Raw genomic sequence first — 22,625 nt, 5'->3', positions numbered from 1 at the left:
CTGTATTTAAATCTGTGGCCCTGGGGAGTTTTGTTGGAACAAATCAGTTGGCTTCAGGCTAACCAAATATTAAGTTCCCTTAATTTTGTTCGGTCTTACAAAGAAGGCTACCTGATGCTACTTTTAATTATGTCAGTACTTCTAAGTAGCAGTCAGTACTTCTAAGTAGCAGCCATAAGCTTTTAACAGCTGTAACTGCATCTTAGAGATGGGGCAGAAGCCATTTTGTGAAAGTAGCTTTTCAAAGACATTCCCTAAGGATCAAAGGGCCATACTTTAATTGTGAAAACCTTTGTCATTTTTGTGTTCTTTAGTGTACCTTTCAGCTACTATCTCCATGATCTCTATTCTTGAAAAAATCCTTAATTCTGTAAAATTTACCATCATTTGCCCCTGTATTACTTGACATTTCTGCACTTCCACTGCTTCCTTCCACTGTGTCCAACAACCTTACTCTTTTTCTTGAAAGTATTTTGATCCACTCACAGTGTTAGAAATCTGGTGTCTTTAGTGAAGGCTACTCTGCTTACCGCAACTCACAGTAATGCATTGGAATGGGATTATTCCTTAATCAGACCCTGAGTTGTGATGAATCATTCCGCTTAGCAAGTTCTATTAAGTAACTTTCCCATCCCTATTTTAGTCACATCCAAGCTTTGGAATATTATCCCTTTACATGTTTTGTTTTATTTTTGATTAGGTTCAGCTGTGACAGAAAGCACCAAATTACAGTAGTTCTTAAAAAGGTGAAAATTTATTGCTCTTGCACTAAAAGTTATGTAGCTCTAGTCTAAGAGTATCTCTGGACCCAAGATTCTTCTTAGTTCCCTGTTATCCCTATGATGTAGTTTTCACCCTCATAGTCAAGATGGCACCATTCCTTTTCCAAGGCAGTAGGATAATAAAGGAAATATTATAGAAGTAAAAGACAGCCATTTCTTAAGGAAATTTCCTAGAAACTGTTGAAAGAACTTTTTTTGCCTCCATGTCATTACTGGAACTTAGTCATTTGGTGAGACCTAAATGGAAGATAGAAGGGAGCCTGGGAAATGTAGTCTTTATTTTGGATGGTCAGTATGCTTGCTTTAAAATGGTATCACTGGAAAAAGGGGAGAGTGGATATTGAGGAATATTAGCAGTGTTCTCTAGTATCCCTTTTTTCTTTCTTTTTTTTAAATTTAATCTATGTGTTTTATTTATCCTGGAAGCAGGTATTGTTTTTTTTTTTTTCCACATAATTTTTTTTTTTTTGAGAGGGCATCTCATATTTATTGATCAAATGGTTGTTAACAACAATAGAATTCTGTATAGGGGAGTCAATGCTCAATGCACAATCATTAATCCACCCCAAGCCTAATTCTCGTCAGTCTCCAATCTTCTGAAGCATAATGAACAAGTTCTTACATGGTGAACAAATTCTTACATAGTGAATAAGTTCTTACATAGTGAACAGTACAAGGGCAGTCAGTCATCACAGAAACTTTCGGTTTTGATCACGCATTATGAACTGTAAACAATCAGGTCAAATATGAATATTCATTTGATTTTTATACTTGATTTATATGTGGATCCCACATTTCTCCCTTTATTATTATTGTTATTATTATTTTTAATGCTGAAGTGGTAGGTAGATGTAAGATAAAGGTAGAAAACTTAGTTTAGTGTTGTATGAGAGCAAATGTAGATGATCAGGTGTGTGCCTGTAGACTATGTGTTAATCCAAGCTAGACAAGGGCAATAAAACATCCACGGATGCAGAAGATTTCTCTCAAAACAGGGGGGGTGAGGTTTCCAGTATCCCTTTTTGTTGTTGTTCCTGGTTTACAATTTTTTTCTCTGTAATGGCTGCTTGGTGTACTGGGTACATATCATTTAACCTCTCCAAGCCCCAGTTTCCATATATGTTTGATGAGGAATAATGTAAGTGTAAATACTTTATAACTGCCAAACAATTATAAGATACTTTTTGCTAGATATTTACCTGGTTACTGATTCTTCTATTACTATCGCCCCATAATTGCTTGTCTTTGTCAATGAATGGTTTTGATTTCCATTTCCTTCAACTGCATGGGAGCATAGCCACACCTTGGACATACCATCTTTAAAATTTTGGCATCTGAAATTCCTCTTTCTGTCCATGAATTTTGTAGCCCCACAGCTCTTCATTCCCATTCTTTTGCTGAACATGCCTCTCATCATGATTTCTTATGGATTGATGATTTATAAACTTCTTTCTTCTCCATCTTGCTTTCCTAGCCTATTTGGTTTCCAAGGTCAGGAAATTCAGTGATGTTTCTTGCTAGCATCCTGGTGCCCTCATTTACTGAAAGGTTTTCTCATTTACCAAGTATTTACTATGTGCATTGGTAGAAGCTCAGTCTATTGGGAAAAGACATTGGATAAGTAATTTACAACATACTGTGGTGACTTTTTTATGGAGGTATATATAGGATGCAATTGGAACATAGAGTGGAGGGTCTGAGTTGTTTTGGAGAACAGAGGGAGGATTAGGAGTTAAGTGAGTGAGACTCGGAAAGGGGGCACAGTGTATGCAGAAGCATGACTGTGAGAAAGCAAACTGTGTTCAAAGGACATGTGAATTGGTATTGCTAGAACATAAAGTGAGAAATGAGTATTATGGAAAATTAGACCTGACAAGTAAACATGGGTCAGACTGCAAAGGGCTTTGTTAGGGATTAGATACCATCATATATGCCAATGGTTCATTGCTTATTTTCTCCCCATGTAGCTGGTGCATATGGTGCATATTATAGACATGTCAGACCTGGATCTCGAGAGTGGGGATTGCTTCATAAGTAAAATAGGCTTTTCTTAGGAGTTTTGTTTTTACCTCTCATATGCTGCTTTTCTTTTATGCTCTGGCACTTTTTCCTCCTCTTAATTTTGTTACCCCAATTCAGGTTTCCTTACAAAGCTTGTTGGCCCTTATTTCTCTCTGGTGATCTCATTCAGTCTGATGGTTTTAGATGTGCATGGTCCCAAATTCAGCTTAGGCCCAGCTCTCTTTAGCTCCATTTGCCCATTTCCAATTGCATACTCGGAATCTCCAACTGAAAGTACCCTGAGTCCTCCAAATACATCATACCTAATTTTTCATTCGTATTTCTTGTTTTTGTTAGTGGCACCACTGTCCTCTTCTGCAAATTCAAAGTGTCATCCATCATCATCTTAGATTCCTCCCTGTTCTCACTGTCCCCATTGCTGCCAACCTAGTTCAGAACCTCATTAACATTGCTATGACAATTTTAATAGCTATCTAGTTTCATCCTGCCTCTTAGTCTTGTTTCTCTCCTATTTTATTCACTGTTGCTAGATTTATTTTCGTATGTTTAGAAATACTAGTCTGACCATATTACTGCAGTCACAACTATCACTGTGTACAGCCTAAACTTTTAGCTGAATTAATAACTAGTTTTCTTCATCTACACATCCATCCATCAAATGGAATAATTTCTTATTCATTATATTCCTTAAACTTTCTCACCACTATGCCCTTGCCTCTGAGTTACTCTCACCTACATTCCTTTCTCCATGTCTGCTTACCAATATACCTTAATTCATAACCGAGCTCAAATGGCTTCTGGAATTTCTCAGCTGAAAAGTTTTCTTCTTTTTAAATAAAACTCTTTACAGTTTATTCAGTTCTATCAGTTACATGCTGTATAGCTTTGGGCAAATTATTTAAGAGCTCTTTTATTTCAGTTTTCACATCTATAAAGTTGGGATGACACTATATTTGATTGTAACACTTTCATTTTAACATCTGAAATATGAATCATCTTGTAATTGATTACATATCATAGTTTAATTGCCAATTATTTTTTCTTAGTAGTACATAGAGTAGGGTGCATCTCATACTTGATGCATCTTAAGTTTGGTGAAATATGGTAATGCTATAAAAACATGACCTTGATGTGAGAATTAAAGGATCTTTGTGTAAATGCAAAGTGCAGCACAGGCATAAAGTAATGCTCGATAACTGTTAGCTGTTATTGGGTATAGATGACCCCTAAAGTACAGCCTAATTGAATCCCAGAAAATGGTAATCAGTTGGAATATCATTAGGTTGAGTCCTTATTTCTATAGTTGCAATGTTTACTTTTTCATGACATGTAAATGCTGAAGTTGGTCATGGAAAGAAGTAGGAATGAAATACATCAAATATATTTTACACACATTTGTTAAAAAAGATAAGGCCAAACATAGTATGAAAGCTTTATTAAAACTGCCTTTCAGGGACTTTTTCAGCATGGGCTGGACTCCCTGAAATCCATAGTAGTCCAATGAGTCTCTTATCTTCCTGACAAACACCTTTCTAGTAATCATAGGTATTCATCATTGCTTCAAGGACTTTTAAACTTCAATTAGAATAAACATGTATGTCTTAGAATTTTATTGATAATGAATATTTATGAAGGCCTCAAAAGTTCTGGAGGAAGCTGACTAGTTTCCATGGTGACTCCTTCAGACATCACCTGGCTCTTTCATTTCACAAAGAGGCTGCTCTGAGCTGCTATCAACCCTGACAGTGCTTCCCAGCCAGCACAGGCTTTTTTCATGGGCTCAGCAGCAATTACAGGTGGCTTGAATTTTTCTTTACTCTAATAATAGTTCTGAAAACAAGGTTTCTTTGTTTTTATCCTTTCATCCCATGAATTTAGCTCTTTCACTGAGCCAAAATTTGTTGAGTTACTAGATACTGCCAGGTACTGACCTCAGAGCTCTTAGAGAGTTTTTAAGTGTTCGTGTCGTAGAGTAGATAATAAGCATATGTAGAGTGTCAGATAGGTATCAGGCTGTGAAATAGTATATAAAGCTATCTTATTTACATACATGTTGATTTACATGTCTTGCTTAACAAATTGTAAGCAGTTTGATGTTTGAATTCATGGCTAACTTTGTAATTCCTTAAAAGGTGGTAGAGGTTCAATAATTTGTGAAAAATAAAGTTTGGTTCTAGAGGTGATGTGGAAGGAAGAGGTAGCTGGAAAATACAAACCCTAACAAATTAATATTTACTGTTTGTCATGATAATTCTGAATTACACTTAAGAATATTTAAGTATAACAGTGATTATACTGAATATTTATCAGTGCATAGTGTCTGATGAGGAACATCGAACTTTTTTTTTTTGTCATTCTATTTCGGAATTTTTTAGAACGTAATTTTCCATGTGTATAGTTGGAAAGTTTGAATTAAAAGTAAATTAACTATTTTAATTGATTTGATAAAACTCCCAAGAGGGTATCTACTATAGGTATTTCTTTCCAGATTAATGACAACCCTAGATTTAAATAGACAATTGATGGACTTTTTATCACTTGAATATTCTATTCAGTTCTATTAGTGAAATGGAGATATAGGCTAGGGATTAATTTCTAGGACTGGGTAGTTATATTTTGCTAATAAGGACAAGCATCTGCCTTATGAAGCAACTTAATAACTTAACCCCTTTGTATATTTTCTTGCAGTATTATCAGAAAATCCACCCAGCTTCACCATTACTGTGACATCTGAGGCTGGAGAAAATGATGAAAGTAAGTCTAATCAGAAATACTTATGGTTTTCTTAAGCCTCTTTCTCAGGAATTTTACTCATTCTTCAGCCATTGTGCTGGGCATGGCAGGTGTAGAGGTGCTATGGTGTTGTTACGGGTCTCCTATGAATGTTGTGTGTTACTAATCTGTATTATGTAAACATGACTTCTAGAGAAATAGGAAGTTAATGAGATACATTTGGACACAATAAGCTTTGTTTTTAAAAGGGAAAGGGAAACAGTAATACAGCAGATGGAGAAAAGATAGGAGATTTTGGGCCTGGATAAACACTTATCTGCATGTCTCTTTAGGATGGATGTTCTATTGTTACTCAAATATTATATACATAAAACCAGATAAACAACTAAAACTAATAAATTATGCAAAAAAAAGTACATGAAACTAATAAATTACAATTAAGTAAGTTAATTTATATTTGGCAGATGTTGGGGGAGGAGTATCTGGAGTTCATTTCCATCTTTAGTCCGGTTCAGTTAATATTGTAACTTCATAAAAACATGTTAGTTGGTATTAACTGCAAGGATTTTTTTTTCCTAGGAAGGTAGTCAACTAAAATTCTGCCATGAACAGCCAGTAATACTAATTTTAGTGGTATCACTTGATAACTCTAAATCTGTCTTATATAATGGAAAATGAGGTTAGCATTGAGATGTTAACTGAAATCCAAGTTGAAAGGATGTTGGGTACAGTTACCTACATATATGTACATAGATAGAGATGTTGTATGTATAAAATCTCAAACAGAACATAAGCATCCTTTTACATTTTAAAATGTAAATATATGCATAGAAAGATACTTTAAAGTATCCTTTTAGAAATACATTTAAGTACTTTAAATACACCAAAATGGTAACAGTGATCTCTTCCTGAAGCTGGGATTATTACTGATTTTATTTTTCCCTCAGTGTACTCCCAAATTTTCTATAATGAATGTCTATTATATCATATAGTAGAATCAATAAATTAGGAAAAAAACCACCCTTATTCTAGAAATATAATTAGAAATGTGTTTATTAAAAAAAATGCCAAAAGGCACTATGTGCTTACTGATTGAACACTCAATTTTTCTTATATCCATTCTTCATAAAATTCTTTGTTGAGATCATTTACAAAAATTAAAATAGCAAACCACATTTTAAGGTGTTTTTTCCCCTAAATTTGAGTAAAAATCATTGAAGTCAGGAGGTTTTTAATAATCAAAATATGAGTTCCAAGAAAGGTGAAATCTAGGCAAAGGATCGTTGTGACTAATAAATTTTAACAGAAAATACTTAGCATTACTGCCTAGTTGCAGATTGCCTGATAGAATTGAGAATTTATTAGCTGAGTTGCAGAGAGATTCCTTGCACTGATGTGTCTGTAAGGATCTCTCTCCTCTACAAATGTCAGATTGTGAATTGGCACAAGCCAGAAGAGTGAGTGAAAATGTATAGACAGGTTAAAAGTTTCTCAGATAATCTCTCAAAATGTCCAGTTGACAACTGTGTCAGCTAGCATCTCCTGCTGGTGTTGTGCAGATAGAGATACAGACTTCAGGACTAAAGTTAGATCTTTTGCACTGGGAACTGGCTTTTGTAAAGGCCTGAAAATGAGCCTAAGGTAGTTCTTTTTCTGTGTTATATTCATTGCTTTTTGTTCATCTTAAGAAGGGTTTTAAAAAGAGTGGCTTTTTTCCATCCTCTTTCTTGGACATGCAATATGGTAAAAATATGTTTCATATGTTAGAAGTGATTTTTAGTATTCTTGAATTATTTTCACTTATCTTTGTGGAATGTGTTTTTTATATTAGTAATTGGTCTCATAGTGTCCTTGTTTTTCTTTACAGGAAATTCTGGTGTGCTACTTTTCATCAACACACTGTAAATTAATTACTAATTCAACCAAAATGTTGACTTTATACTTTACATTTTAAGGTATTAATATCAAATTCTTACATTGTGTCTTTAGCTGTCCAGACTACTCTCAAATTTACATATAGTGAAAAATATCCAGATGAAGCCCCCCTTTATGAAATATTCTCCCAGGAAAATCTAGAAGATAGTGATGCTTCAGATATATTAAAATTATTAGCATTACAGGTAAGGAAATAATGAATTTTGTAATAGGATTATTTTATTGGCTTTGAACAAGTAGAATTATATAGATATAAGTATATATGTACATATATGTGTGTGTATATATGTGTGTATAGAGAGCAAGAGAGTGTTAAAGAGAATCTGTAGATTTCTATATCTAAATCTATATTCACAAAGCATGATTATTTTTGTTTCCTGGGTCTACCTTTAACATTTGAATAAGAGAAATGGTCTCTATACCCCTGTTGGAAACTCAGACCCACGACTTTTAGGTGATAAAATGTTCTGGTAGGTACTTTAAGTTATAAACTCAGTTTTGCTTTGATTCTCAAAATGTCCAGTTCCATGTAAAGTTAAAAATTCCAACTTCTAGAAGAACTAAAACTCCCAGCCTCTCTGACCTGTTAAAGGCCAGTTGCCTGCAGTCTGAGAAGACAACTGATGACTGATTGATTTTTCTCCTCCATAAGCTTATGAACAGTGACAATGGTTTGTGAGTTCTCCAAGAGGGGAGGTTGTGTAGAAGGTAAAATAGGTATTGGAAAGTTCTTACTCGGCTAGTTCTGTGGTGGGATGGACTACCCACAATATGGGCATGGCAGGTATTTTTTTTATTAAGGTATAATTGATACACAATCTTACGCTCAGGTTTCACATGAGCAACATTATGGTTACTACATTCACGCCTATTATGAAGTTCCCACCACATACCCCATAACAGTCACTGTCCATCAGCATAGTAAGATGCTTTAGAGTCACTACTTGTCTTCTTTGTGCTATACTGCCTTCCCTGTGCACCCACTATATTATGTGCACTAATCATAATACCCCTTAATCCTCCTCTTCCACTCTTCTCACCCACCCTCCCCAACCTCTTACCCTTTGGTACCACTAGTCCATTCTTGGGTTCTGTGAGTCTGCTGATGCTTTGTTCCTTCAGTTTTTGCTTTGTTGTTATACTTCACAGAAGAGTGAAATCATTTGGTCCTTGTCTTTCTCCACCTGGCTTATTTCACTTAGCATAATACCCTCTAGCTCCATCCATGTTGTTGCAAATGGTAGGATTTGTTTCTTTCTTAAGATTGAATAAAATTCCATTGTGTATATGTACCACATCTTCTTTATCTGTTTTAAGTGTTCATCTACTGATGGACACTTAGATTGCTTCCCTGTCTTGGCTGTTGTAAATAGTGCTGCAATAAACATAGGTGTACACATGTCTTTTTGAATTGAGAAGTTATTTTCTTTGGGTAAATTCCTAGGAGTGGAATTCCTGTGTCAAATGGTATTTCTATTTTTAGTTTTTTGAGGAACCTCTATATTGCTTCCCACAATGGTTGAACTAGTTTACATTTCACCAGCAGTGTAGGAGGGTTCCCCTTTCTTCTCATCCTCGCCAGCATTTGTTGTTTCTATTCTTTTTGATGTTGGCCATCCTCACTGGTGTGAGGTGATATCTCATTGTGGTTTTAATTTGCATTTTCCAGATGATTAGCTATGTGGAACATCTTTTCATGTGCCTGTTGGCCATCTGAATTTCTTCTTTGGAGAATTGTCTGTTCATATCCTCTGCCCATTTTTTAATTGGTTTATTTGCTTTCTGGGTGTTGAGTTTTCAATGTTGAGTGTGTGCCCTTTATATATTTTGGATGTTAACCCCTTGTCGGATATGTAGCTTACAAATATATTCTCCCATACTGTAGGATGCCTTTTTGTTCTGCTGATGGTATCCTTTGCTGTACAGAAGCTGTCTGGCTTGATGTGTACTCCATTTGTTCATTTTTGCTTTTGTTTCCCATATTGAGGAGATATGTTCATGAAAAAGTTGCTCATATTTATACTCAAGATAGTTTTGCCTATGTTTTCTTCTAAGAGTTTGATGGTTTCATGACTTACATTCAGGTCTTTGATCCAGTTTGAGTTTACTTTTGTGTACGCCATTTGACAGTAATCCAGTTTCATTCTCTTGCATGTAGCTGTCCAGTTTTGCCAACACCAGTTATTGAAGAAGCTATCATTTCCCCATTGCATATCCATGGCTCCTTTATCATATATTAATTGGCCATATATGTGTGGATTTATATCTGGACCCTCTATTCTATTTCCTTGATTTATGGCTCTGCTCTTGTGCCAGTACCAAATTGTCTTGATTACTGTGACTTTGTAGTAGAGCTTGAAGTCAGGGAGTGTAATCCCCCCAGTTTTATTCTTCCTTCTCAGGATTGTTATGGCTATTCAGGGTCTTTTGTGGTTCCATATGAATTTTAGATCGATTTGCTCTAGTTCATTGAAGAATGCTGTTGGTATTTTGATAGGAATTGCATTGAATCTGTATACTGCTTTACACCGAATGGCCATTTTGATAATACTAATTCTTCCTGCCTATGAGCATGGGATGTATTTCCATTAATTAGTGTCTTTAAGTTCTCTCAAGAGTGTCTTATAGTTTTTGGGGTATAGGTCTTTCACTTCATTGGTTAGGTTTATTCCTAGGTATTTTATTCTTTTTGATGCAATTGTGAATGGAATTGTTTTCCTGATTTCTCTTTCTGCTAGTTCATTGTTAGTGTATAGGAATGCAACAGATTTCTGTATATTAATTTTGTATCCTGCAACTTTGCTGAATTCAGGTTTTAGATCTAGTAGTTTTGGAGTGGATTCTTTGGGACTTTTTTATGTACACTATCATATCATCTGCAAACAGGGACAGTTTAACTTCTCCTTTACCAATCTGGATGCCTTTTATTTCTTGTGTTGTCTGATTGCCATGGCTAGGACCTCCAGAACTATGTTGAATAAAAGTGGGACAAGTGGGCATCCTTGTCTTGTTCCCAATCTTAAAGGAAAAGCTTTCAGCTTCTTGCTGTTAAGTATAATGTTGGCTGCAAGTTTGTCCTATATGGCCTTTATTATGTTGAGGTACTTTCCCTCTGTACCCATTTTGTTGAGAGTTTTTATCATGAATGGATGTTGAATTTTGTTGAATTCTTTTTCAGCATCTATTTATATGATCATGTGGTTTTTGTCCTTCGTTTTGTTTATGTGGTGGACAATGTTGATGGATTTTTGAATACTGTACCATCCTTGCATTCCTGGAATAAATACTACTTGATCATGATGGGTGATCTTTCTGATGTATTTTGAATTTGATTTGCTAATATTTTGTTGAGTATTTTTGCATCTATATTCATTAGGGATATTGGTCTGTAATTCTCTTTTTTTGTGGTGTCTTTGCCTGGTTTGGGTATTAGGGTGATGCTGGCCTCATAGAATGAGTTTGGAAGTATTCTTTCCTCTTCTATTTTTTGGAAAACTTTAAGGAGGATGGGTATTAGGTCTTCACTTAAATGTTTGATACAATTCAGTGGTGAAGCCATCTGGTATTGGCCTTTTTTCTTAGGTAGTTTTTTGATTACCAGTTCAATTTTGTGGCTGATAATTGGTCTGTTCAGTCTGTTTCTTCCTTGGTCAGCCTTGGAAGTTTGTGTTCTTCTAGAAAGTTGTCTATTTCTTCAGTTTACCAGTTTCTTTGAATATGGTTTTTCATAGTATTCTCCAATAATTCTTTGTATTTCTGTGGTGTCTGTAGTGAGTTTTCCTTTCTCATTTCTGATTCTGTTTATGTGTGTAGACTCTCTCTTTTTTTTTAATAAGTCTGGCTAAGGGTTCATCTATTTTGTTTATTTTTTCAAAGAACCAATACCTGCTTTTTCATTGATCTTTCTATTGTTTGATTCTTTGCAATTTTCTTTATTTCTACAGTAATGTTTATTATGTCCCTCCTTCTACTGAATTTGTGCTTCATTTCTTCTTTTTCTAGTTTCATTAACTGTGGGTTTAGGCTGTTCATATAGGATTTTTCTTCTTCCCTGAAGTAGCCCTGTATTACAATATACTTCCCTCTTATCACAGCCTTTGCTGTGTCCCACAGATTTTGTGGTGTATTATTGTTGTCGCTTGTCTCCATATATTGCTTGATCTGTGTTTTTATTTGGTCATTGATCCCCATTGATTATTTAGGAGCATGCTGGTAAGCCTCTGTGTGTTTGTGGACTTTTTCATTTTCTTTCTGTAAATTTTTTTTCTTTTCTTTCTTTTTTTTCTTATTAGGGTATCAATGATATAGAGTTTTATGAAGGTTTCACAAGAAAAATAATATGGTTATTACATTCACCCTTATTATCAAGTCTCCCCCCATACCCCACTGCAATCACTGTACATCAGTGTAGTAAGATTCCATAGAGTCCCTGTTTGTCTTCTCTGAGCTATACTGCCTCCCCTGTGACTCGACACACACCATGTGCACCAATCATGATACCCCACAATCCCCTTCTCCCTCCCTCCTCACCTGTCCTCCTCTACCCCTCCCCTTTGGTAACCACTAGTACCTTCTTGGAGTCTGTGAGTCTGCGAGTCTGCTGCTATTTTATTCCTTCAGTTTTGCTTCGTTGTTATACTCCACAAAAAAGGGAAATCATTTGGTATTTGTTTCTCTTTGCCTGACTTATTTCACTGTGCATAATACCCTCTAGCTCCATCCATGTTCCTGCAAATGGTAGGATTTGTTTTCTTCTTATGGCTGAATAATATTTGATTGTGTATATGTACAACATCTTCTTTGTCTGTTTTAAGTGTTCATCTACTGATGGACAATTAGGTTGCTTCCATGTCTTGACTGTTGTAAATAGTGCTGCAGTAAACATAGGGGTGCATGTGTCTTTTTGAATCTGAGAAGTTGTTTTCTTTGGGTAAATTCCCAGGAGTGGAATTCCTGGGTCAAAAGAAATTTCTATTTTTAGTTTTTTGAGGAAATTCCATATTGCTTTCCACAATGGTTGAACTAGTTTACCTTTCCACCAGCAGTGTAGGAGGGTTCCCCTTTCTCGGCATCCTTGCCAGCATTTATTGTTCCTAGTCTTTTTGATGTTCGCCATCCACATTGGTGTGAGGTGATATCTATCTCATTGTGGTTTTAATTTGCATTTTCCAGATGATTAGTGCTGTGGAGCATCTTTTCATGTGCCTGTTGGCCATCTGAATTTCTTCTTTGTAGGATTGTCTGTTCATATTCTCTGCCCATTTTTTAATTGGGTTATTTGCTTTTTGGGTGTGGAGCGTGAGCCTTTTATATATTTTGGATGTTAACCCCTTGTCGGATATATAGTTTACAATATATTCTCCCATACTGTAGGATGCCTTTTGTTCTGCTGATGGTGTCCTTTGCTGTACAGAAGCTTTCTAGCTTGATGTATTCCATTCATTTCTGCTTTTTTCCCCATGTTGAGGAGATATGTTCATGAAAAAATTGCTCATATTTATATTCAAGAGAGTTTTGCCTATGTTTTCTTCTAAGAGTTTTATGGTTTCATGACTTACATTCAGGTCTTTGATCCATTTTGAGTTTACTTTGTGTATGGGGTTAGACAATAATCCACTTTAATTCTCTTACATGTAGCTGTGCAGTTTTACCCACACCAGTTGTTGAAGAGGCTGTCATTTTCCCATTGTATATCTATGGCACCTTTATCATATATTGATTGACCATATGTGCTTGGGTTTATAGCTGGGTGCTCTAGTCTGTTCCATTGGTCTTTGGGTCTGTTCTTGTCCCATTACCAAATTTTCTTGATTATAGTGGCTTTGTAGTAGTGCTTGAAGTCTGGGAGTGTATCCCCCCCACTTTATTTTTCCATCTCATGATTGCTTTGGCTATTCGGGGTCGTTTTTGGCTCCATATGAATTTTAGAAGTATTTGCTCTAGTTCTTTGAAGAATGCTGTTGGTATTTTGATAGGAATTGCATTGAATCTGTAGATTGCTTTAGGCAGGAACACCATTTTGACAATATTAATTTTTCCTATCCATGAGCATGGGATGTGTTTCCATTTATTGGTATCTTCTTTAATTTCTCTCAAGAGTGTCTTGTAGTTTTCAGAGTATAGGTCTTTCACTTCCTTGGTTAGGGTTATTCCTAGGTATTTTATTATTTTTGATGCAATTGTGAATGGAATTGTTTTCCTGATTTCTCTTTCTGCCAGTTCATCGTTAGTGTATAGGAATGCAGCAGATTTCTGTGTATCCTGCAACTTTGCTGATTTCAGCTATTAGATCTACTAGTTTTGTAGTGTATTCTTAAAGAGTTTTTTATGTTCACTATCATGTCATCTGCAAACAGAGACAGTTTGATTTCTTCTTTGCCAATCTGGATGCCTTTTATTTCTTTGTGTTGCCTGACTGCCATGGCTAGGACCTCCAGAACTATGTTGAATAAAAGTGGGGAGAGTGGGCATCCTTGTCTTGTTCCTTTAAAGGAAAGGCTTTCAGCTTCTATTAGTTAAGTATGATGTTGGCTGTGGGTTTGTCATATATGGCCTTTATTATGTTGACGTACTTTTCCTCTATACCCATTTTGTTGAGAGTTTTTGTCGTGAATGGATGCTCTTTGTGTAATTTATTTCTACTTTTGTACATCTCTGGTCTGACAAGCTGGTTAATACAATTTTAATCTTTTTGAATTTACTGAGTCTCTTTTTGTTTACTAGTATATGATCTATTATTGAAAGTTTCCCTGTGCACTTGAGAAGAAATGTATCCTGTTGCTTTGGGTGGAGTGTTCTGTAGATGTCTGTTAGGTCCATCTGTTCTAGTGTGTTGTTCAGTGCCTCTGTCTCCTTACTTATTTTCTGTCTGGTAGTTATGTCCTTTGTAGTGATTGGTGTGTTGAAGTCTTCTAAAATGAATGCATTGCATTCTATGTCCCTTTAATTCTGTTAGTATTTCATATATGTAGGTACTCTGTGTTGGGTATGTAGGTATTTATAAAGGTTGTATCCTCTTGTTGGACTGACCCTTTATCATTATGTAATGTCCTTCTTTGTCTCTTGTGACTTTCTTTGTTTTTAAGTCTATTTTTCTGATACAAGTACTGTAACTCATACTCTTTTATCCCTCTTAGTTGCATGAAATATCTTTTTCCTTCCCTTCCCTTTTCATCTGTGTATGTCTTTGGTTTTGAAGTAAGAGTTACTTCTAGGCAGCATATGGAAGGGTCTTGTTATTGTATCCATTCAGTGAATCTTTGTCTTTTGATTGGTGCATTCAGACCATTTACATTTAGGGTGATTATCAATAGGTATGTATTTATTGCCATTGCAGGCTTTAGATTCGTGGTTACCAAAGGTTCAAGAGTAACTTCCTTCCTATCCAAGAGTCTTAACTTAACTCACTTAGTATGCTATTACAAACACAATCTAAACGTTCTTTTTTTTTTCCTCCTTTTTCTTTCTCCTGCATTCTTTATATATTAAGTATCATATTCTGTACTCTTTATCCTTTGACTGACTTTTGGGGTAGTTGATTTGATTTTGCATCTGCTTAGTAATGAATTGTTCTACTTTTTCTACTGTTGTTTTTTTTCCTCTGGTGACAGCTGTTTAGCATTAGAAACACTTCCTTCTTTAGCAGTCACTCCAGAATACACTGTAGAGACAGTTTGTGGAAGGTAAATTCTCTCAGCTTTTGATTATCTGAAAATTGCTTAATCCTTCCTTCTAATTTAAATGATAATCTTGCCAGATAGAGTATTCTTGGTTCAAGGCCTTTCTGCTTCATTGGATTAAATATAGCATGCCACTCTTTTCTGGCCTGTAAGGTTTATGTTGGTCAGGCTGATGATAGCCTGATGGGTTTTCCTTTGTATGTCATCTTCTTTCTCTCTCTGGCTGCTTTTAATACTCTGTCCTTATCCTTGATCTTTGCCATTTTAATTATTATATGTCTTGGTGTTGTCTTCCTTGGGTCCCTTGTGTTGGGAGATCTGTGCACCTCCATGGCCTGAGAGACTATCTCCTTCCACAGACTGGGGAAGTTTTCATCAATAACCTCCTCAAAGACGCTTTCTATCCCTTTTTCTCTCTGTTCCTCTTCTGGTACCCCTGTAATGCAAATATTGTTCTTGCATATATTGTTCTGTTTGGATTTTTCACAGAATTCTCTTAATATTCTTTCATTCCTTGAGATCCTTTTTTCTCTCTGTGCCTCAGCTTCTTTGTATTCCTGTTCTCTAATTTCTATTCAATTTACTGTCTCCTCTACTTCATCTAATCTGCTTTTAATCCCTCCATTATACATTTCATTTCTGATATTTTATTCCTTAATGATTGAATCTCAGTCCTAAATTCGTCCCTGAGTTCTTGTGTTTTTTTGTGTACCTCCATGTGCGTGTTTATGATTTTTATTTTGAAATCGCTTTCAGGAAGATTGATGAGATCAGTTTCATTTGACTCTTTTTCTGGTGTATGTAGGACTTTGCTTTGAATCAGGTTCCTTTGACATTTCATATTTGTATGTGGCACCCTCTATTGCCCAGAAGCTCTACTCTGTGGAGCTGCTCAGCCCCTGGAGCAATGTCGGGGGTTGCAGAGGAGTGGTACTTGTGCCTGGGGGGAGGAAAGAGCTGTTTCCTGCTTCCCAGCTGCTGTGCCTGTCTCTACCGCCAGAACCAGTGGGCTGTGCGCACAGGTGTAAGCCTCTGTGCTTTGCGTTTGCAGCTGCCATGGACAGGGCCTCCCTCTGGCTGGCCTGCTGCCAGGGCAGGGGCTGCCATTTTGTGAGCAAGTGCCGGCCTGCCTGGAGGAAGGTGCTGCAAGTTGCATGTTACGGTGGGGGGCCTTGTAGTTGCGTAGTAAGCCAGGGGGATGGAGTGCCTGAAGCTCTTGAAGGTTCCCAACCTGCTGGGCAAAGTGCTCCCAGACAATTTTGCCCACCTGTCTTTTCTCCTGAGCAGCAAGCTCTGTGCAGTCCTTGCCCCTTTAGTAGCCCTTTCACTGTTAGGAAGTCTCAGACTGCCCGCCTTTCTTTTGTCCCAGAGCAGCTGGATGTGGATCCGTTTTCCACATGTGGCTGTTATCTCAGTCTCTCCAGGTATTCCACCTGTCTTAGCTTTTCAACCCCACTAATCTTCAGAGCACCATGCACTGTAGGTTCATGCTCCCAGAGCAGATCTCCAGGGCTGAGTGTTCAGCAGTCCCAGGCCTCCACTCCCTCCCAGCTCCATTTCTCTTCCTCCCGCAGGTGAGCTGGAGTGGGGGAGGGGCTTGGGTCCTGCCAGATCACGGCTTTGGAATGTTACCCTCTTCCATCCAGGTGTATGCAGTCTGGTGCAGCCTTCTTTCCTGTTGCTCTTTCAGGATTAGTTGTATTAACTATATTTTCATATTATATGTGGTTTTGGGAGGAGGCCCCTGTCTCACCTTCATGCCGCCATCTTTCCTTCCCATTCCAGTAGGCAGATTTAAATATTTAAGAATAGATAAGAGGCAGTAATAGAGTTTATGATGGGATGGGAATATTTGGGCTGTGTGAGTGGAGGTATGATTCTCTGAGATGGAAGATTTAGAAATAAATTTTGTGGAGATGACGGTTTCAGTGTTGAAATGCATGTGGGTCATCCAAGTCATTGTCCAGTTGGTAGTTTAAAAACTCAGGGGAGAGATTGTTGAGAGTCAGATTTAGGATCCTTAGTGTAGAGAATTCACAGAGGATTACAGGATTACATAGAAGAGGATTATCGAAGCTAGTTTGAATCTCTGTTCTAGTGGAGGGCCCAGGAGATGAAATACCCACTCAATTTGTGCTGATGCCACCCTTATTAAAGGAATGCTTGGAAATCTCTCCTGCCTATTGCATGGAAATTGTCTTCTACATTTTGGATTTTTTTGGTTTACTTCCTTGGAATCCTATCTTGTTTCTCTGGGTAAACTAGGTGTCTTGTTTTATTTAATTCTGACTTCAAATGACCAACTTCCAAATAGCTTTTGAATTATTTCCCTTTTGTGAAGTGGAAGTGCTTTTATATTTGGTTTTAAACCATTTCAAACTGAAAGAAAAGGCACATAAAGGTACATTACAAAAGTACGTACTTTCTTTATTACCTGTTATGTTAGAAAATCACTTTGGCCTCAAAGTTCAGTTCATTGTCACAGCTCTTAAAATATCCAAAAAGAACTAAAACAAAATATGATGGAGAACTGTTGTTACTAGCTACTGTAGGAAAAGGTTTTCTGAATTCTATCTACATTTATGATTGTTAAACAGAATTTATTGAAATACCTGATTTCGGTTGGATATAGCAAATCACACAACTTGTAAAATTTAAGATACTGTTATACATATGCTCAATTTTTATGATCATTTATCCAAATGTGAACTTAGGGTGTAGTTGAGTTAGTAATCATATTTATAAATGCATGGAGCTTAGTGATTATGCTAAATCTCTTTCATTGGTTAGTTTTTATTTTTCTGAGAAGCAAATTTCACACTACAACTTTTTTTTTTGGTTACATAGGCAGAGGAAAACCACGGTATGGTGATGATCTTTACTTTAGTAACAGCTGTGCAAGAGAAATTAAATGAAATAGTAGATCAAATAAAAACTAGACGAGAAGAAGAAAAGAAACAAAAAGAAAAAGAAGCAGAAGAAGCTGAAAAGGTATATCTAAAAGCCGTTTTCTTTCATTATTCTTTAAATCTGTTCTTCTTTGGTTTGGTTTTTTGGTTTTTGTTTGCTTTGTTTTTGGAAATTCCATTAATTTTTTTCCTTGAAATCACAAAAATAAAAGTAAATTTTAGCAGGGCTTTACTAAGTAAAATTTGAGAAGTACCTCATTCAGTTGGTGACATGGCATGAGTAATGATTAGTAATCATTAGTAAAGCTCATGCAGGTAAGATAAATAAATAGAAATTATTTCACTTATGGTTAGAGTTTAGAATTATAAATCTCCACCAGAGTAATTTAAACATAAAGTATAAAAAAAAATCTCAAATTCTGAAATGAAGCAAAAATGATAAAGCTGTAGTATTAGTATTGTAAGTTGATTTGTATTCAAAACACATTAATTACTTACAGAAACAACTTACTTCTTAACAGTGAATAACAATGGGATGATACACTGCATATTATCTTCGTTTTTTTGTAATTAAAATAAAAAGCAGACTGTTCTAGAGTAAATTCCCAAAACCAATGAGAGTATCCTGTGCAGGCAGAAATCAGATTAAGTATTCCAAAACTTGAAGCGGTTCTTTGTGCTTTTCCTTTAAATGATGATACATATTCATGTATCTGGAGGATCCTTAGGTGTTATGCTTTAAACTGTTGTCTCATTTGTCTGGTGACATGTCTTTTTAATTTTCTCAGCAATTATTTCATGGCACTCCTGTTACAATTGAGAATTTCTTAAGTTGGAAGGCCAAGTTTGATGCAGAACTCTTGGAAATTAAAAAGAAAAGAATGAAAGAAGAAGAACAAGCTGGAAAAAATAAATTAAGTGGTATGACTCCTGCTCTTCCCCCCCAAGTCTTCCTCTATTACTTATATAGCAAAAAGATCATTTGGACAGATTTCTGTAAGAAATAGTATACTTAGGAATCTAGGACAAAAAGAGAAAGTATTCTCTCTGCATGATGCTTCTTCATACATAATTATAATTAATTTTTGTGGCTTATCTTTGATCTAACTAGTGCAATCAGTACATCTTGGGAATAGCTACCAGGACCTTCAGGATTGATGAGAAGCCTTGGAAGTGAATGGAGTAAAACCTATTTGTTTTTCTGGGACTCCCAGGCAGACTGGATTTTCACTTGTTCCATTTTAATGCAAATACATTTCCTATGCCCCTTAGCTACTTATGGAATTTGTAAATTTATTGAAATTCACAGAAAAACTGGTTTCAAACTTGTTTTCTTGGATTATTATGTTTTTTAAAGGGCTGTAGGAAAGATGGAGGAAAACTACACCCTTTAAATTAAACATATTTTCTTCTTTCAGGGAAACAACTATTTGAAACAGATCATAATCTTGATACATCTGATATCCAGTTCTTAGAGGATGGTAAGATACTAGAATTTTACATGTACATTGTATGCTATTTTTAATATATTAAACCATAAAAATTAGTGGTAAATCAATATAAATTTTTCCTCCCAAGGCTGTGAAGAAATACATTTTGAAGAATAAATTCTAATGTAAATCAATTTATACATTAAAGTATAGCAATGTATTTAAAAAATTTTTTTCTGGTAACTTAAACATGAAAGATAGCAATAAATAAACAATTATGGTCACATTACCCTCTGACAGTTAATAAACCAGGCCACCGTGACTCAGGTGACCTGTTTTCCTCAAATTTCTAGGAGCACGCTGTATTCCATAGTTTGTAATGAAGTTTTATAAAAACCTCAAGTCTGGAACTTCTCATTACTTCTAACCAAAAATCTTATATTTCATACTACTATTACTATGTTTAGACCATGTAGTCTCTTAAGCCTTCCTTCTCCTTTCATTCTCCCATCTGTCCATGGATATTTACTGCACCCCTGACTGAAAGTCAAGCACTGTCCTGGCTGCAGAGCATATAGCAGAGAAAATTAGACAGATTCCCTGACTCTACTGAGCTTGTGGCCTGTGTGTGTGTTTTAAAATTGGACTCCATGTTCAGTCACACCTCCAAGAGCATCCTAAAGTTCTGCACATCATTAGCCTTCCATCACACCCATCTTGCCAGTTAGGGATCCTCTAGCCATTCAACCTTTTTCCTGAACTATCTGCTACAGAAGGTTAAGAAGCAGTGTTGATGTGGCCCACAGTTATATCATGCTTCGTAACCTAAGCTGGGTCCTTAATGCAGTCAGCATTTTATTTTTTTACATGTATTTTATTACATTCTTGATTTCTATAGTCCTAACAACAACATCAGAACAGCAAGAATGTCCTCATCTAGCCCCCTCTCACTTTAGTAGCTCATTGTACCTCCTGTTTTGAGAAATTCCAGATACAGAAAGCTTTGTCTTATTCTTTCTTGCACTTTAGAAATTTTACTCTCTTCACTCATTCTTGACTCTTTCCTTTCTGATGGATCAGTATCTCCTCATATCCAATAACTCATCAAAACTTGTCTATTGTTTCTGCCTCTAAAATGTCTGTTTGGCTCTTTCCACCTGGATTTTTGTGGTAGCTGCTTAAATTATCTTTCTGCTTTAGTCTCTTCCTCCTCCTAGAGCCCTATAGTCACCACCATCTCAGGTGGAATTTCCAAAACCCTTATTTAATTATGACATTTCTCTCCTTAAAATTCTTTAATGGTTCTCTTGCTTAGAAAAAGGTTGAACTATACCATCCTCCAGTCTGGCTCTCATCTATGTTATCTTCAGATATTTTTCCTCAAGAATCTTGTGTAAGAAGTATTCAAGGTCTTACCTTTTCTCTCTGCCTTTGCATATGCTTCTACCCAGAATTGCTTTTTCTTCTTGTTGAATTCAAGTTTATCATGAAGATATTTCAGATGTTATTTGCTTTGTGAAGTCTTCACTCTCTCTCTTAGACAGAATCAGATATTTTTTGGCCTGGACTTAGCAAATTGTATTTTATTACTAAACTGCTCATGGGCGTGAAGCAAGACTTCTCACAGAGTTGAGTGTCATTGGGCTACAGTCTGACAAGAAAGGAAGGTGAACAATTTTTGGTGACTTAAGAGTACTGTAATGTCCTACCTACCTTTATGTACTTTAGACAGACTGAAAAGTAGAAATGTTTGATGAAAAGCCTGGGTATTGCTTTCCACAGAACTTAGACATTTGGAATTTTGGAAAGGCTTAACTGGTTACAAGGGTACTAGGTAACAAAGAACAAGTAAAATCTATCAGTTAAATAACAAGAATAGTTGGTCTTCAATGATGTACATATCTGCCACAATTAAAAGAGGTAAACAGGTGTGGGTCCCATGGTCTGTGAAAATGTTAGTTTGCAAGCTCCTAGGAGCTTGATAATCTGAAATCTGTGTCCCTGTGTGAGGGCAGGAGAAATCAAAGAAAGTCAGGCCACTCTTGATTGGCAGGTGGAAGGTTTAGTAAGCAAAGGAACATACATATGAGGCTTGTCTTGGGAGACTGCAAAATAAATAGATCTCTGCATCTGCCCACCAAATCTTAAATGTTTATATAGAGGCTTTAACGGAGTTCAGTAATATATACCACCCAGATGGGCTCAACAACATATCACTGTCTCAAGGCTCTGTCCTTAGAGCAGCCTCTGGGAGCAGGGAAGGCAGGTGGAATGCACATTCCAAGGACGGGAGGGCGTGGGAAGCCTCTGATAGCTGGCATCCAGCTAGTGAGCCAACTGGTTGTCGTTTTCTTGAGGACCTCTACCAGCAGATAATCAACTTTGTATAACTAAGGCATATCATCATTGTCTTCAACTTACAACATGCAACATTATAAATAATTCATTCTAGGGAGGCTTTTTTTTAATAACTGGATTTTTTGAACTATGACCTGAAAGTATGAAGTTGCTCTTAAAATGTGTGAGTCTCTGCAGATCAGTATAGATCATTGTTGGTATGATGTGACATACCACAGGTTAGGGTTTCATTCCTTGCACCTCACATGCACATTCAGAAGTTTCTGTTTGGTATTACTTACGAGTTCTCTTTTTATTCCTGAGTATAAGACTGAAGTTGAAATCTTTTGTCTTGCAGCTGGAAACAATGTGGAGGTAGATGAGTCTTTGTTCCAGGAAATGGATGATTTGGAGCTGGAGGATGATGAAGATGATCCAGATTACAATCCTGCTGACCCAGAGAGTGACTTGACTGACTAATGAACTGTTCCCTTCTGCAGAGAGTCTTGACTGCCACAGCATCTGTGGCTATGCTGAGAAGGTGATGGTGATTTTCCTCTTTTTTTCTAAGAAAAAATGATTTTCAGGAGAATATTCTTCTGATAGCTTTCATCATTGAACTGAATAAACTGACCATAAAATTTCAAATATAAAATGTTCAATCCCTTTTATTGGTGGGAAGAAGGTCACATTTAAAATCAGTTAGTGTTGGAGAGAAATCCTGCCCCAAACACCAAGACTTAAAGATACACTGTTGCTGTGCACGTATGGGTTAATATATAAGTAAGTGCAATAACT

General features: G+C 36.3%; 2 protein-coding genes across 5 annotated transcripts in view; both read left to right on the top strand.

Moving 5' to 3' along the window:
• Positions 1 to 5,475, top strand: part of CALHM4 (calcium homeostasis modulator family member 4) — a 25,510-nt gene extending 20,035 nt beyond the window's left edge. The window contains exon 3 of the transcript XR_008992780.1: positions 1,454 to 5,475. The gene's annotated coding sequence lies outside the window, so the exon portion shown is untranslated. The remainder of the gene's footprint in view (positions 1 to 1,453) is intronic.
• RWDD1 (RWD domain containing 1) overlaps positions 1 to 22,482 on the top strand; it is a 25,307-nt gene extending 2,825 nt beyond the window's left edge. For 2 of the 4 annotated variants that reach the window (XM_036893550.2, XM_036893556.2), the window contains 6 exons: positions 5,493 to 5,558; positions 7,527 to 7,657; positions 17,999 to 18,142; positions 18,849 to 18,981; positions 19,479 to 19,541; positions 22,186 to 22,482. In XM_036893550.2, coding sequence (XP_036749445.1) covers positions 5,493 to 5,558; positions 7,527 to 7,657; positions 17,999 to 18,142; positions 18,849 to 18,981; positions 19,479 to 19,541; positions 22,186 to 22,307 — 659 coding nt within the window. In that variant the 3' untranslated portion in view covers positions 22,308 to 22,482. The remainder of the gene's footprint in view (positions 1 to 5,492; positions 5,559 to 7,526; positions 7,658 to 17,998; positions 18,143 to 18,848; positions 18,982 to 19,478; positions 19,542 to 22,185) is intronic. The other 2 variants (XM_036893555.2, XM_036893553.2) reach the window with 1 other exon arrangement.
• Positions 22,483 to 22,625: the final 143 nt, after the last annotated feature.

The sequence above is a fragment of the Manis pentadactyla genome, chromosome 12 (genome assembly GCF_030020395.1).
Source record: "Manis pentadactyla isolate mManPen7 chromosome 12, mManPen7.hap1, whole genome shotgun sequence".
Classification (NCBI taxonomy): Eukaryota; Metazoa; Chordata; class Mammalia; order Pholidota; family Manidae; genus Manis; species Manis pentadactyla.
This window is presented reverse-complemented; position numbering and strand designations above follow the sequence as displayed.